The sequence below is a fragment of the Tympanuchus pallidicinctus genome, unplaced genomic scaffold (assembly GCF_026119805.1).
Source record: "Tympanuchus pallidicinctus isolate F22 unplaced genomic scaffold, pur_lepc_1.0 scaffold11, whole genome shotgun sequence".
NCBI lineage: Eukaryota > Metazoa > Chordata > Aves > Galliformes > Phasianidae > Tympanuchus > Tympanuchus pallidicinctus.
The window spans coordinates 17675515-17690406 of record NW_026294627.1 but is presented as its reverse complement, the minus strand read 5'-3'; the positions used below and the strand labels follow the sequence as shown (position 1 = coordinate 17690406).

Below are 14892 nucleotides of genomic sequence, written 5' to 3'. Positions count from 1 at the left end.
AAAGGAGCTTACAAGCAGGAGGGGACCAACTGTTTACATGGTCCACTAGTAACAGGACAAGAGGGAATGGCTTTAAAGTAAAATGGGAAATTTAGCTTAGATGTTAAGAATACATTTTTTACTAAGGTGTTGAGGCACTGCAACAGGCTGCCCAGAGAGGATGTGGATGCTCCACCTCTGGAGGCATTCAGGGACAGGTTGGATGGGATCCTGGGCAGCCTGATATAGTGGTTGGCAACCCTGCCCATGGCAGAGGGGCTGGAACTAGTTGAGCTTTAAGGTCCACTCCAAGCTAAGCCGTTTTATGATTCTATAATTAATTCCATGAAAAACATCTGAGGATCCTGTCAGACAACAGCAGTGTGCCCTTGCTGCAAACTCACCTACATCCATGACTATTGACCAGCACAAAAAGGATCTATTTATCTCTGTTTTGGCATGTGTGAGACCACATCTTGAGTACTGTGTCCAGTTCTGACCTCCCCAGGATGCAAAAATGAAGTTATACAGGAGCAAGCCCAGCAGAAAGCCAGTAAGACATTAATGCACTGAAGCATAGGGACATAGGAGAAGTTGAGAGGGCTAGCTTTGTTCAGCTAGCAAAGAAGGCAGAGGGGATCTTCTATATCTGTTTTCCACTGTGTGATGGGAGAATACAGGGAAAGTGGAGCCAGAGACCTCCTGAAGTGAACAGTAGAGGATGAGAGGCAACGGACACAAGTTAGAATATGGAAAATTTCTGACTCAAAATAATGAAAACATTTCTATAGTAAAGGTGGTACAAAACTGAGCTAAATTGCTAAGAGAGTTGGTGAAATTTACACTCTTGGAGCTATTTAAAACTTGACTGGACATGGCCCTGAGCAATCTGATCTAGCTGCATTTGTTTTTGCAGAGTATTGGACTTACAACTTCCATAGGTAGCAGAGATTGCATTAGTCTATGATTCCAACTTTGTAACACTGATAAAGTAAAAATGTTTATGGAGTAATCTTCTATTTTATAAGCACTCTGTGAATTTGTATTGGTTTATTGGCATCCAAGGTAGCCATTTGTATTTCTCTTTAATTGTTCTAAGCAGAGTCCCTAACATCATTGTCTTTAATTGCTTATGAAATGGTAAACAATCTTGCTGGAGGAAAGGGCCTTATAACATATTTCTAGTTTTATTTCAAGTAATGTTTTCTATTTAGTCTTAGCTGAATTCCAGTAAGCATAAATTCTTTCTTCAAAATGCACCACATAAAATTCACTTTTCTGTATGAGTACATAAAGACAGAGTTGAATGATATTCATTTTAAGTGCTACCAAATGCTCTTTTTAATAATGTATGAAGTAACCAGAATTATTGCAAAGTCAAGTGCTGAGCTGATTGTTGTAAGTCTCTCAGCAAATGTCTTCTTGTAGTTGTACATATCTTCAGATGAGTAAAGAAAATCCTATTCTGCCTTCATAGATTCTTCTTGAAAGAAAAGAAGAATCAAATACAGAAATAACAGGAGTAAAAAATGCTGTTCTCTGCATTAAGGCATTTCACATATGATTACAGTTCCACTTATACTTTTTCCAAGGTGCTTTTGCAGAGTTGAAATTTGTGCCAAGTATGCATTAGCCTTCATTGAGTGATTTCCTTTTTGCAGCCAGCCTCCTTTCCACAATGGGAAATGATTCTTAACATTTGCAGTCCCAGATGTGTCAGTTTCTTAAATCATTAATCCAAAACAAAATCAATGATACCACAAAATACAGCAGAATAGTTGCATTAAAAAAAAAAAAGTGTGTTTTATTTTCATAGTGTTTTGAACATTTTCAGTATTCTATTATCACATCTTTCAGTTTTCTAGCTTATTGAGCTAGCAACTCAAGTAATCTTCATCACCTTACCCCAGGGACTGGGATCTATGAAGGGAACTACCAGATATCACAAGGCTTATGATAACAATTAGAGTTGGCTACGCTCTGATGACCCCTGTCATTGAGACAACATCTGCTCTCAACAAATAAGTACAGCCAGAAAAGAACAAAGTAATGATGAGTCAAGGAGAAGTGAAACTGAGAATTAACAAAGGATAAGCTTGACCAGTCTATGACCAACCAAAAATAACCTTGACCAACTTTCCCATGTGTATAATGGGAATAATAGCACATATTTAAGAAGCACATACTTATGTTAAAGATCAGTCCATTAATATCTGAAAATATCTGAAATGCTATGGAGATCTTAATGGAATATGCAAAATAGTAATGTGAGCTAAACAGCATCTGTGCTGTTCTAAGGCAGCCACAGCCAACCTGTGAGGAAGAAGCAGTGCAGGAAAAGGGGCAAAATTGGGTAAAGGAAAAGAAGGGCAAATGGCAAGAAATGCTGCAGGGGGGCAGAGAGAAATGAAATTGCAGGAGAAATGGATCGAGGCAATGAGGTCATTAAGGACAAAGAGGTGATGCCTGGGTTACTGCACTGTAAAGCCACAGGGTGCTAATACACACAAAATTAAGCACTGTCAGTTCTGATATACATGCAACAATCTATCTTATATTTTTCTTTGTAGAAAAACCTGAATTATAAGTATAACCAGATGGCAGCATTTAACTGACCGTGTGCAGGTAAAGAAGGGAACTGTGGGTCTTCCAGGGTGTAAATCTATCAAGAGAAAAAAATTAAAATGACTCTACTTCTATATTGCTGACAAAGAGAGCATTGTTCAAGAACTGATTGCAACACACACTTGAATAATTGCTTTAGATCAGTGGAAACACAAAATATTGCTAACTGCGACATATGTTTCTATTAAAACAGAAATAATGAACCACCCATTAGTTTAATGAAAAACACAGACTATTAACAGTAAATGCTCTTTAACAACTTGATTATCTCCAGAAAGCTGTTTTGAGTAATTTTTCCACCCCCTATTGATCATTTTTTCCACTACGTGCTTTTCCACTATCTGCTATGTGTTTTACATATTCCTCCTCAGTTCCTTTTGCATCTTGGTACTGTAACGAACTGATTAGTGGAGGAGGCTGAGGGCTGAAATTGCACAAAGACTCTTTACCTGGGGGCTGCCTGTTGTCATGCTGTGCGTCAATGTTGTTATAACATGACAGCTGATCTTGCTTTTGGAGAAATGCTGCAGAGATCACAAAAATACTGTCTTGCTGACTGTAGTAGGGAAGCTTGCTAGGTGTTCTGGTAGAGAATACATGCACTGAAGAAGGATCCTATAAATCACTTCTAGTAATAGATTTTCCAAGAGAGGTTTAGCACACACGTGAACTGTCACTGACTTGTCCTGTAACTAGTGGTGTTCCTCAGGGGTCGGTGCTGGGTCCAGTCTTGTTCAACATCTCCATCAATGACCTTGATGAGGGGATAGTGGCCACCTTCAGCAAGTTTGCTGATGATACAAAGTTGGGAGGATTGGCTGACACGCCTGAAGGCCGTGCTGCCATTCAGCGAGACCTGGACAGGCTGGAGAGCTGGGCAGTAAGAAACCAGGTGAGGTTTAACAAAAGCAAGTGTAGAGTCTTGCATCTGGGGAGGAATAATTGCATGCGCCAGTACAGGTTGGGGGATGAGCTGCTGGGGGGGAGCTCTGCAGAGAGGGACCTGGGCGTCCTGGTGGACGACAGGTTGGCCATAAGCCAGCAGTGTGCCCTTGTGGCCAAGAGGGCCAATGGCATCCTGGGGTGCATTGAAAAGAGCATGGCCAGCAGGTCGAGGGAGGTGATCCTCCCCCTCTACTCTGCCCTGGTGAGACCTCATCTGGAGTACTGCGTCCAGTTCTGGGCTCCCCAGTACAAAAAAGACAAGGATCTCTTGGAAAGAGTCCAGCGGAGGGCCACGAAGATGATGAAGGGCCTGGAGCATCTCTCCTATGAAGAAAGGCTGAGTGAAATGGGTCTGTTCAGCCTTGAGAAAAGAAGACTGAGAAGGGACCTGATCCAGGTCTATAAATACCTAAGGTGTGGGGGGCAGAATGGTGAGGCCGGACTCTTTTCAGTGGTGAGTGGAGACAGGACAAGGGGAAATGGCTGGAAACTGCAGCATAGGAAGTTCCACACAAATGTGCGTAAGAACTTCTTTACAGTGAGGTGACGGAGCACTGGAACAGGCTGCCCAGGGAGGTGGTGGAGTCTCCTTCTCTGGAGATGTTCAAGACCTGCCTGGATGCCTACCTGTGCGACCTGCTGTAGGGAACCTGCTTTGGCAGGGGGGTTGGACTCGATGATCTCTGGAGGTCCCTTCCAACCCTTACAATTCTGTGATTCTGTGACTTCCAAGGCTTTTGTTCCATAGAGAGTGAGCTGATAACAATGGTTCCTCTAGTGAATGTGTCAAGGATCAAATCCATTACCTTTTTAAGAAATCAGTAATAGTATTTCATTACAATATTAAACTACCTCATTTTTAAATAGTGGCCCTGTTTCTCCAAAGAAACCTGCAGAGGCCTCTGCAGCTGTTCAGAACAGTATCAAAAAGTGTACAGTTACTGTTTTAATGCCCGGTTTGCATCCTTTCATCCCATCAAGATCACTGGGACCCAAAATATGCAGATTTCTCTTGCAGTATATGACAGTGTTTTTCAAAACAATTTACTGCTATATAGATGGGCACTTTTTCTAAGCAGAACTCCAACTTTTTTGAGTCTAGAGACTCAAAGAGAGAGAACATTTTAGAAATCTACTGTTGTTTTCAGTACAACTGAATTCTTCTATTTTACAGTCTTATAGGACAACTGTCTTAACTGATGTGTGTTTTAAGTTCTGTTGATAGAAATTTTTATTCAGTTCAGTAGCATTTTTAATTTATTTTATTTACTTTCCCTTCTAAACTTTAAACTTTTTGGATGCTGAAAATCCTCTGTATAATAAAAGGTGAATTATTTACCAGCTGCATATGTAGCAAGGTGATCCATATAAGTTCAGCTGCAAAAAAGGCAAGTATTAAAGTAGCTTCATCTGTGAACTCCGCAAGAAACAAATATTAATCTCTGCTTAGAAACAAAGCCACACTGATTGAGGAAAGCTTTGGTCTTCTGAAATAAGGTATAAATCAACATGAGCCAAACTTACTCTGCATGAGAACTCCCCTTCACCTATCTTTTCCTGTTTACAAAATTTGTCTAATAATTCTCATATATGTCTAATAATTTCTCATATTTATTTGTAAAATATTCCAATATTTATTGATGAAAAGTGGTAAGGAATAAAATAATATTTATCTTAAGTACAAGCTTAATTTTCATAAATTTCATAGTTTTCCATCATTGTATAGTTTTCTGTGAGAACAATTTCTTGATGCCTTGTTTATAAGTGAGATTGAATTTCTTATTTTGAAACAATGAATAAAATGTGTTGTCTCACCTGTTGAAATGCTTGCCTGAGTCCTCCCATGTTCAGTCTGACAACCATCACTCCCTGCCATTGCAAAGATTGCAAATCTTTTATGTCCCACTCAAATACCTTGTAGCATAAGTCCTGTAGTACTTGTTGCCTATAAGTTAAAGTGTATATTTAGAGCGGGGCTGGTTACTCCACCATGAGGATGGTGGATGACCTTCCCTGGGCTATGTGTCAATCAAAATCCAGCTGGTGAATTCACGTGGTCTTTTTGCAAGAGCTATCTGGATCAAAAATTATGAGTTTCCAAAGCAAATAAAGAAGTATATGCACAAAGCAGCCTTCTGACTTGAGAGCCAACTCTGCTGTGAGCAGGAGGTTGGGCCAGAGACCTCCAGAGGTCCCTTCCAACCAGAAATATCTTATTATTTTATAGTCCTATTATGCTATGATCTTTTGGTCACACTACATACTAGTCCAACAACAGATGCAATCTGTCCACATTCAGATACTGCAGCAACAGCCTGACCGGCTGGTGGTTTGACTTGTTAGCAGAGTGGAGAAAGAGATTCATGGGACCAATCCTGTTGACAAGCAACACTAATAAAAACCTGATGTTCCTCAGACTCAGCAAAGCCTCCTATTGTTGCAGAGATGAAACAGGCACAAACATACCTGTACTGCGCTGATCTTCAGTTTTAAAATCTAGCCTACCCACTCACCTTTGAGTAAGCTGGGCTGCTGCCAAACCATGGGATTATGAAACAAGGAGAGGCACAGGGTGAGTGGCAGCAGTTCATACTTGTTATGTTTTCTCTTGCTCCTCTGTATCGATTGGTGCCTCTACACATTTGGATTATAAAATCTTCAGAAGACAGAATGGATTTTCTCTCAATGTCTTACATAGAGTCTTCTTAGGCAAAGGACTTTGGCCTCTGATTTTTGTTTCTAGGTATCATGGTCATTCAAATATTTTGTAACAGCTACACAGTGTGAGAGACGTTAGAGGCAGAATGGCTTGGCCACTTTGAACTCTTAATTTCTTTTCATTTACCACTCCATAACAGAGCTCACATCTGCAGGCGTGACCTGTTCACTATATCTTTAAGAAGCTCTGCTTGTGCCTATACTAAAACATTTGACTAGAATGAATTTACCATGCAATCTAGATCTTATGATAACCCTGACCTTAATTTCCCATTTAGTCACTGTTTTTCTCTTCTTTAGATCATATAAATTTTGCTTTCCTGTTGCTGAAAACAAATACTATTTGTTTTCCTCATTGTTAGGATGGACAATTCTCATGCCCTCTTGCCAGCTCTTCAATCAGAGCTGTTGAATAAGCTGAAGTATTCTCTCTAAAGCACAGGGTGTGTAGTCTGCTGCTATCTTCCTGTGGTCTTCTCAGGATCACAGACACCTTTCCTCAGTCACTGCAGCAAAGGCTTTGCTGACCAATACACCGACTGCCACCCACATCCCATGGTTCTGCCTTGCTGGCATGGCAGATCCAGCTGCAATCACCTGTGGCTGGCCCATCTAGTATCAATAAATCTGCACCTTTCAGAAATCCTGACTGCTTGCATTGTGATTGTTGTGCTTATAGCAGATGCTTATAGTCAGGTAGGATGAAATTCCTCATCAGTCTGGGATCTAAGTCTCCCTCAAATTCCTTACAGAAGACTTAATTTGCCTGATGAAGTGATCTGTAACAAACTCCCACCACGTCATACTTGCAGAGCGCTAGTTTCTCCTGCTTGCTTCCCAGTCTGTAGGCGTTTGTGTGCATACCCTTGACGTGGGTGGCCTCTCACACACCCTATTTCATCATTCCTGAGGTCTCTTATTCCCAACATGCATGCTGCACCATTTTCTTACTGCCCTTGACTACTATTTCTTCTCTTCCCTGTGTGTTGCCATCTCCCTTCCCTGTTCCTACCTGAAAGTTCTCCTAAGGCTGGCAAAGATGCTTGTCTTGCTTCATCAGGTGGACTTGTCTCTCCTTGAGGATACAAGATAGAACTGATGTCTTCTCTCAGACAGGGTTTGTTACTGTAATGATCTATATGCACTACCAGAACTTGTAACTGCTCTCAGAGCTCAATCTCCACAAATGTGAGTGTGTGTACACACCCACACACAATCCTGGTCTACCCTATCTATATTGGTTAAAAAGAAAAGGAGAGGAGAGGAGAGGAGAGGAGAGGAGAGGAGAGGAGAGGAGAGGAGAGGAGAGGAGAGGAGAGGAGAGGAGAGGAGAGGAGAGGAGAGGAGAGGAGAGGAGAGGAGAGGAGAGGAGAGGAGAGGAGAGGAGAGGAGAGGAGAGGAAAAGAAACTCAAAATTCCTTTTGCCCTAAGGGCTTAGTCATGACAATTAAGTGATGGTGTCCAATCTCTGCATGATTTCAATTTGATCACAATGCAGCATCTCAGTTTACACACTGTTGCTGTTTTCAATATGCCTGTACTAATTCAACATCTTTCCAGCTCCTCTGCTTAGTCTCCAGCCACAATTAGCCTCACACCTGTCAGATACAGGCCAGCATAGCCATGTATCCCCCCACGTTTTTTAAATGTAGATCAATATTGCACAATATTTAAATTTTCTCTTGGTGTGATCTGCTCTGTGTTTCCAACTATATTCTGCCCTATAATTTATAGACAGATAGAAACTTCAAGACCATCTCTGGCTTTCCATGACTGCCTTTCAAGATTCTTCAGTTCTCTATGGCCTTCACAGTTTCACTCAAAGTCACATAATTGGTTGCAAACTGAATTATATCTCAACTAATTGTACAAACTTCTGCAGTAGTGAAATAACATTTTGAAGTTTTGTGCCATATTGTCCTTCTGCTATCTTTGAGCACTTTGTTCTCCTGGGGTTATACAGGAGTACGTCCTGCAGCGTGGCTGACTAATACTTACAGCAGTCCTCCTACAAATTTATCTTGCAGCTCTGAATTTCAGTAGATGAACTGCTGGATATCCGATGGCTTGATGTGTCTAGCTGGTCAAATATCCTTTCTTGCTTTTTTCTTTTTTCTCATAGACGGCCAATCCACTTCTTTTGTTTCTATTTCTCATTCTCTTGATGCTGTCCTCCCCCATTGTTTCTGTGGCAACACTTACAGAACGCAGTCATCCAAGAAGCACTCATTTTCTCAAATACTATACTTTTGAAATATACACTTCTAGACCACAGCTGTTATATAAAAGCTCAAGAATATTTCACGTTTCAATAAAGAGTTCAGACATAAAAACTTTTTAAAGTCACATTCTTTATGCTTTAGCTGAAGGAAAACTTATTCTTTATTCCCATTAACTTAGTAGTTAAGGAATGTTTACTTCTGAGGATCATGGAACCGTAGAATCACAAAAGATCCGAGTTGGAAGGGACCCACAGGAACATGGAGTCCAGCCCCTGGCTCCAAACAGGACCACCCAAAATCAATCCCTGTGTCTGAGAGCGCCTCCAAACACTCCCTGAGCTCCGGCACTCGGGGCTGCGCCCACAGCCCAGGGCAGGCTGTTCCATGCCCACCGCCCTCTGGCACAGACCCTTTCCCTAATATCCAGTCTGAAAAATGGATCATAATTTGATTTTATAGATATTAATGTATGTTTTTTATGGTGAAAGTATGTCTTTACGACCTAGGTCGTCTTATGCATTATGAATTGTAATGAATCTCAATCTGCTCCGTGCTCCCATATATGCAAAAAGACAGGGTGGAACATGGCTAATGTAGACATAAACATCTTGAACGACTCATCCAGATTGCCGCTGCAGTGCACAGAAGAAGAAACACGTCGAGATGATTCATCTCATCCCTAAGCAGACACCTTGAGCGGCTGATGCAAGCAGCGACTCTACGGATCAACTTTATTTTGGAAATAACAGAGGCCGGGGGAGTCGGTCCTAGACTCGGTGAAACCTGGGGGCCATTAATCTAGAGACAGCGCGAGGGAAGCAGAGAGAGCCGGAAACACCCGGAAAAGCAAAACTCGCAGCGCCCAGACACAGCCCTCACGCCCCACCGCTCCCCGCACACCGAGGCGCGACGCCCACGCCTCAGGCGGCCGAGGCCCCGCCCCGCGCATGCGTGCCCGGCGGCGCTCGGCGCGGCGGGAGCCGGCTCGGGGGCGGGGCCGGGCGGCGGGCCGGTAGGCGGCCGGTGACCCGGCGGAGCGAGGGCCCGGCGTGAGGCGGGGCGGGCTCGCGTGGGCGAGGCTGCGAGGCGCCGAGTCGTGAGTCGTTCGTACGGCCGTTGGGGGCCCGCCGGGCTGCGGGAGTCCCGCGGTGGGCGCCGGCGGGGGCGGTACGCTCTGCCCTCCCCATCCCCTCCTACTCCCGCTCGGCCCGGCCCGGCCCGGCCCCGCTCGGCGCTGTGATTGGGCGGAAGATGGCGCTGGGCGGATGGAAATCCTAATGACGGTCTCCAAAATCGCCTCCATCTGTACCATGGTGAGTGAGCGACTAAGGGACCGCGCCGTTCGGAGGGGTCCGCGGGGCGGGCGGTGGGGCAGAACCGCGCTCCGTGGGTGGGGATCGGGGGCCAGCGTAGTTAATCGGCTTTGGGAGGCTGCACCCAGGGGAAGGGCAGAGCTCGGGGGCTTTCCGACGGAGGCGCTCAGGACAGGGTCTCCTCGGGAGCCGCCCGTGCCTGCCCATCCCGGGCCGCGGAGCCGCGTGCCGGTGCTGCGCGGGGCCGTCCCGCTGTGCGCTGCGACTCGTGGGCACCGCGCCGCGTCGTGAGGGGCTCCGGGCTGCGGCGGCCCTTGCGCTGCTGCCACGGGGGCGGGAGGAGAGAGCGGAGGGGAAAAATAGCCTCTGCCTCTGGTTGTTCAGTTGCTGGGTTGGCGTTGTAACGTGCCGTGATTTTGAGCAGTGGAAAATGCTGATGGGTGCGTTCTGGACGCCGATTTAAGATTTTCATAAAGCTTACCGCAGAGAGGCTTCGGTGTCTCCAGCGGGCGTTGCAGAGATGGCCCGAGAGAATGTGGAGTGGCCGCCTGTGGAGGTGGCTCAGGTGGCCGCCCCCCGGCTGGAGCAGCGCTCTTTGCGACGTGGGAGATGACAGCTTCTCATCTGAACTCCAAGGGTCCGATTCCCTGAATGCAGGAGCTGTACGCCAAGGTCTTTGTATGGCCAAATGAAGGAACAGCAGTTCTCGTTCTCTGGAGTGGTTAAATTTCAGACTAGACTGTGATTGATCCGTGAGCCTTTACCCACAGCTGCCTGCTGGACATTCCGTCATCGTAGACTCACTGCCAGTCCCTTGATTTAGGCCCAGTATGGGACCTCACTTCTCTACTTGTAACAGTATGAAAGCTGTAGGTGTGGATCACCCAGGCATATGGTTGAAAATTTCCTGTGCGTGTGGTTGTTGGTAATGGTGTTTTGTCACTGGCGTACAAATCAGTACCTAAACAATTTTTTTTTTCAACTAAAAACCTCGCAATTAATTAAGTGTCTGTACCCATGGAGCCGAAATTCTGATGTCAATGAGGTATTCTTTGTCCAATTGTAATTGTGTATTCTGAGGTGGATAGACCCCAAGCATGAGATTTTTCCTGTGCCTTTTCTGGTGCTTAAGATTTAGTGGTATTGCAGGAGAGAGGACAGCTCAGGATACCCCCTGTAAAAGTTTAGCAGTTCTTAATATAGGAATTGGCTGTTTCAGTGAAGGTAGAGTGGAGAGGTACTTGATATTTATGTAGGAATTGTTGAGAACGATGTGGTTATGGCCAGGCAGATCTTTTAAATGTTAAGGAAGTCATAATAATCATGTGTAAGCATTAATTTTGCAGAAACAAGAATATAAATGCTGAGTAATACTTTCTTTTTTTCTTTTTTTTTTCTTTTTCTGGCAATTCTTAGTGACAAGCTACCATTTGATAAATCTTCAGAAACTCAAGTTTCTGAAGATTCTCAGAACATTTCCTTGCCTTTTCCCATGCCTATTGGAAGAATTCTCAGGTTGATTCTCACCTGACGTCTGGCTAGTACAATCCAGCAGCAGGCAGTTTTTGCCACAAGATGGTTTGTGCATTCACAAACCTAACACACGTTGTGTGCTGGTGGCCTGTAACAGACCTATCTGGAGCCACGCTGAATAGTCTCTTCAATCTCAGTCATTCATTTTATGACTTTATTTTTTGTATCCAAATTCAAGTTTTCACTGCTGCTTACTCACTTAAATACAATGCATCCTTTTCTCTGAAGCTCTGAATATTGGAAAGTAATAAGGTGGATTTTCCAGCACTGGCCAATGGGGTATGGTAAAGAGTGATGTCAGAAAGGCCACAGTGCCTTTTGAGGTGATGTTGCAGAAGCACATTCTGTCTACAAAATGTAGTTCATGCTTCATTAGTTCATGCTGCATCTACACTCCAGTGTTTATATCAGTAGTACTGCAGAGCTTCCTATTCTATCCCTTCAGGGTTCTTTGGATTTCTTTTCCCTATATCACCACTCCTGTGCTGTAGTAAGCCTTAATTACAAAGCTCAAGATTGCAGAAAGGAACTGAAAAACAACTTTTCTCTTGTGTGGCTTATATGCTGCACTATTCTTTTTGCCTAATGGGCAAGGGTATGGGTGATTGGGTTGGTTGGTTTGTTTAAATGTCTTTGCAGTAGAAGTAGAGCCTGGCATTTTACCCTCATCCATGCATTCAGCTGCAAAACAGCTCTTAGTTGTCTGAATGATAGGAGGTTTTATGCATGGTTGGGAAATGGTAAAACAACCTGTGCAACTTGCAACAAAGATATGTCCCAAGCTATACTCATGTAAAATTAGGGCTGAATACAGTCCTTCTGACTTTGCTTCTGCTGTCTAGAGTCCAGCAAATGCTTAGCAGTCATAGAAAGGTATCAAGTCTTCTAGCAGCTGGAGTAGAGAGGATAGATTAAAAGCTATGGAGATGTCCATCTCAGACGTACAGAAGGAAGTTACAATAAGGTACTGGTAACTGGTAACAAGTACCAGTAGAGCTGGTACTTGTTTTTCAGTGTTTCTTCTAGAAATTCGTTGGTTATGTTAGCACAACCTGAAAAACCATAGTGAAATTTAGATGTGATGCTAATCCACCAGCTGTAGTATTAGACATGAAAATCTTTTGCTTAATGTTTCAGGCATTTGTTTAATTGTTCCCTACTAGTTTAGCATCTCTTACGCAGGGTCAGCGTACTTGGCTAGTATTACTGTAGAAAGTCCTCAGTGACTAATTCAGATTTCAAGAAATGCCATCAAACACACAGTCTGTAGCTAAATGTAGATTTAATGATGCAATAGTGTGTTCTGCCTGAGGAGTTTGTGTGTTTCTTACAGTAGAAATTTTTGGTTTTAGGTTTATTTTTGAATGCACCGTGTGCACACACCAGTCATGCTGAATCGTTGCCTACCATCCTTTTCCTGCCTCTCTCCTTACCTCCCGGTACCCTTCTGCCTGTTTCAGTCACATTTGACAAGAATGAAGAGGTCTTGTAGATGCTAATGTTAATACAAGCATGTGGGGCTGGAGGCTGCTGAGAGGAAACAGGCAGAGCTTAGGGAAGGCAGCAGTGCAACCTGCCACAGATGTCACAATGGAGAGGTTTTATTAAACACTTAATTGCAGGCAGAGTTTATAGTAAACTTTGAGATAGGTTTGCATGTATGGGCTTCATTACTGCTCAGGGAACTATCTGTTTACAGTAGGTTTTTCAAACCTAATTGTGAAATCTGCACTTAATGTAAATTGATGTTTGCCAGGGCTTGAACTCAGACAGAATGGCTGTTATGTACTTGCTCTTGTTCCTTTAGTTTGCACTCTACTCTCAAGCACGAATTGTAATACTTAGACAGTAATCAATTATCAGTTTTTACAGATTCTGCAGGAAAGCATAAGGAAGACTCGAGCTCAAAGGAGTGATAATTGAGAGCTGCAGCAAGGAAAAACATCGCTTCAAAGTGAGAAGGTAGCAGAAAAGAAAGCAAGAGGGTGAGAGAGCTGACACAGGGAAAACAGCAGCATTGTGGTGTTCCTTTATCCAGCTGACTGACTTGTTTATGTAGTAGGGCTGGCAAGGAGGAGCATGTGCTGCGCCTCAGCCACACCATTTCACCTTGGCATGGTGACCTGAATCTGCCTTCATCAGTGGACTGGAGTGTTCTGACATGTGTTCTGTTTTCATGATTCTGTTACACTCACTTTTCACAGAATCACAGAACTGTAGGGGTTGGAAGGGACCTCCAGAGATCATCGAGTCCAACCCCCCTGCCAAAGCAGGTTCCCTACAGCAGGTCACACAAGTAGGCATCCGGGCAGGTATTGAACATCTCCAGAGAAGGAGACTCCACCACCTCCCTGGGCAGCCTGTTCCTGTTCACTTTTGGAGAAGTGTGTGTTAGACAGTTGGTTCAAGAGCCTGTACCACTGCAGGGAGCTTCACTCATTGGTTGGAGTTGCAATAAGGAGAATTTTTCATAATGCTTGTGACATGATTGTGGCATTTGTCATCGTCATTTTTGTAGGTGCAACATGTTGCAATATAGTAATAAAAAAATAAAGCTACACACTTGCTGCTTAAAATGCTGGGTTTGGGGCAGTGCTTAAAATGCAGCAATTACTTTGGACACGTTTGTCTCTAAATGTAACTAAAAATTCATATAAAACAAATGTGAAATACAAGACATGAAGAAGAAAGCACTGAAACTGTATAGCCGCAAAGCAGTATTTGTCACAGCACAGAATTTCTTAGTTGGCTCACTACTTAAATAATTTCAATTATATAAATGTGCCTGTGTCATTTGACTTACATGTGAGCATTCATTTATCGGGTTCTAAGCACAAAGAAACAATGGAATACCTACTTGGACTCTGGTCTTGCCAGCAGTGAATTTTCAGCTGTGTCAGTGGGTCCAGCTGATCCCATTACTGCACAAGGGTTGATTATTCTGATGATCATTTATGTGCGCTTTGTTACTTTTTAAATTGGCAAAGCAAGTGATTTGCATCAAGACTTGTAGGAATGACTTTGTAAGAATGTGGTCGAAGGGTATCTGTCCCTTAATGAAGATTGTTTACATTTCTCTAGTGTATCTGTTGAAGGAAGGAACAGTATAGAAGGCCCATGTAGGGGTCAACTTTTGTTTTCCTGGTTTAGGAAGTTTCTGAAAGTAAAATGCTTTTAACAAATGTTGTATTTCAAATCAGATCTGTTTGATCTTTCAGTCTTAAAAAAACATGAAGAAGAAAACCCACTTAACCCTAGATAAGTTTTGTAGCATATAACCATAATGGTTTAGTGTATTAGCATAAACACATCAAAGTCATGTGTCAATATAAAGGTACCAGAGCAGAAGAGCACTTTTACCATTTTTCATAACTTCAAGAAGTTTTAGTGAGTCTGTGGAAATAGGGAAAACAGCATTTGTTGTCATGAAACGGCAATTTTTGTGGATTGAAAGTGTATTTTAAACATTACGTAGTGTGCTGTTTGTTAACAAATGTGTTACTGTACTTTTTCTCCCTCTGTGTTGTGGGTGATTTGGTAAATGGTTTTCTTGTTTG

General features: G+C 43.3%; 1 protein-coding gene across 4 annotated transcripts in view; it reads left to right on the top strand.

Annotated features, from left to right (window-relative positions):
• Positions 1 to 9492: 9492 nt before the first annotated feature.
• The window catches only part of USP12 (ubiquitin specific peptidase 12), a 335443-nt gene continuing 330043 nt past the window's right edge, over positions 9493 to 14892 (top strand). For all 4 annotated transcript variants that reach the window (XR_008203559.1, XR_008203560.1, XR_008203558.1 and 1 more), the window contains exon 1: positions 9493 to 9802. Coding sequence is in view for 1 of the 4 variants with exons in the window: in XM_052671441.1 (XP_052527401.1) it covers positions 9755 to 9802 (48 nt within the window). In the remaining 3 variants the exon portion in view is untranslated. The remainder of the gene's footprint in view (positions 9803 to 14892) is intronic.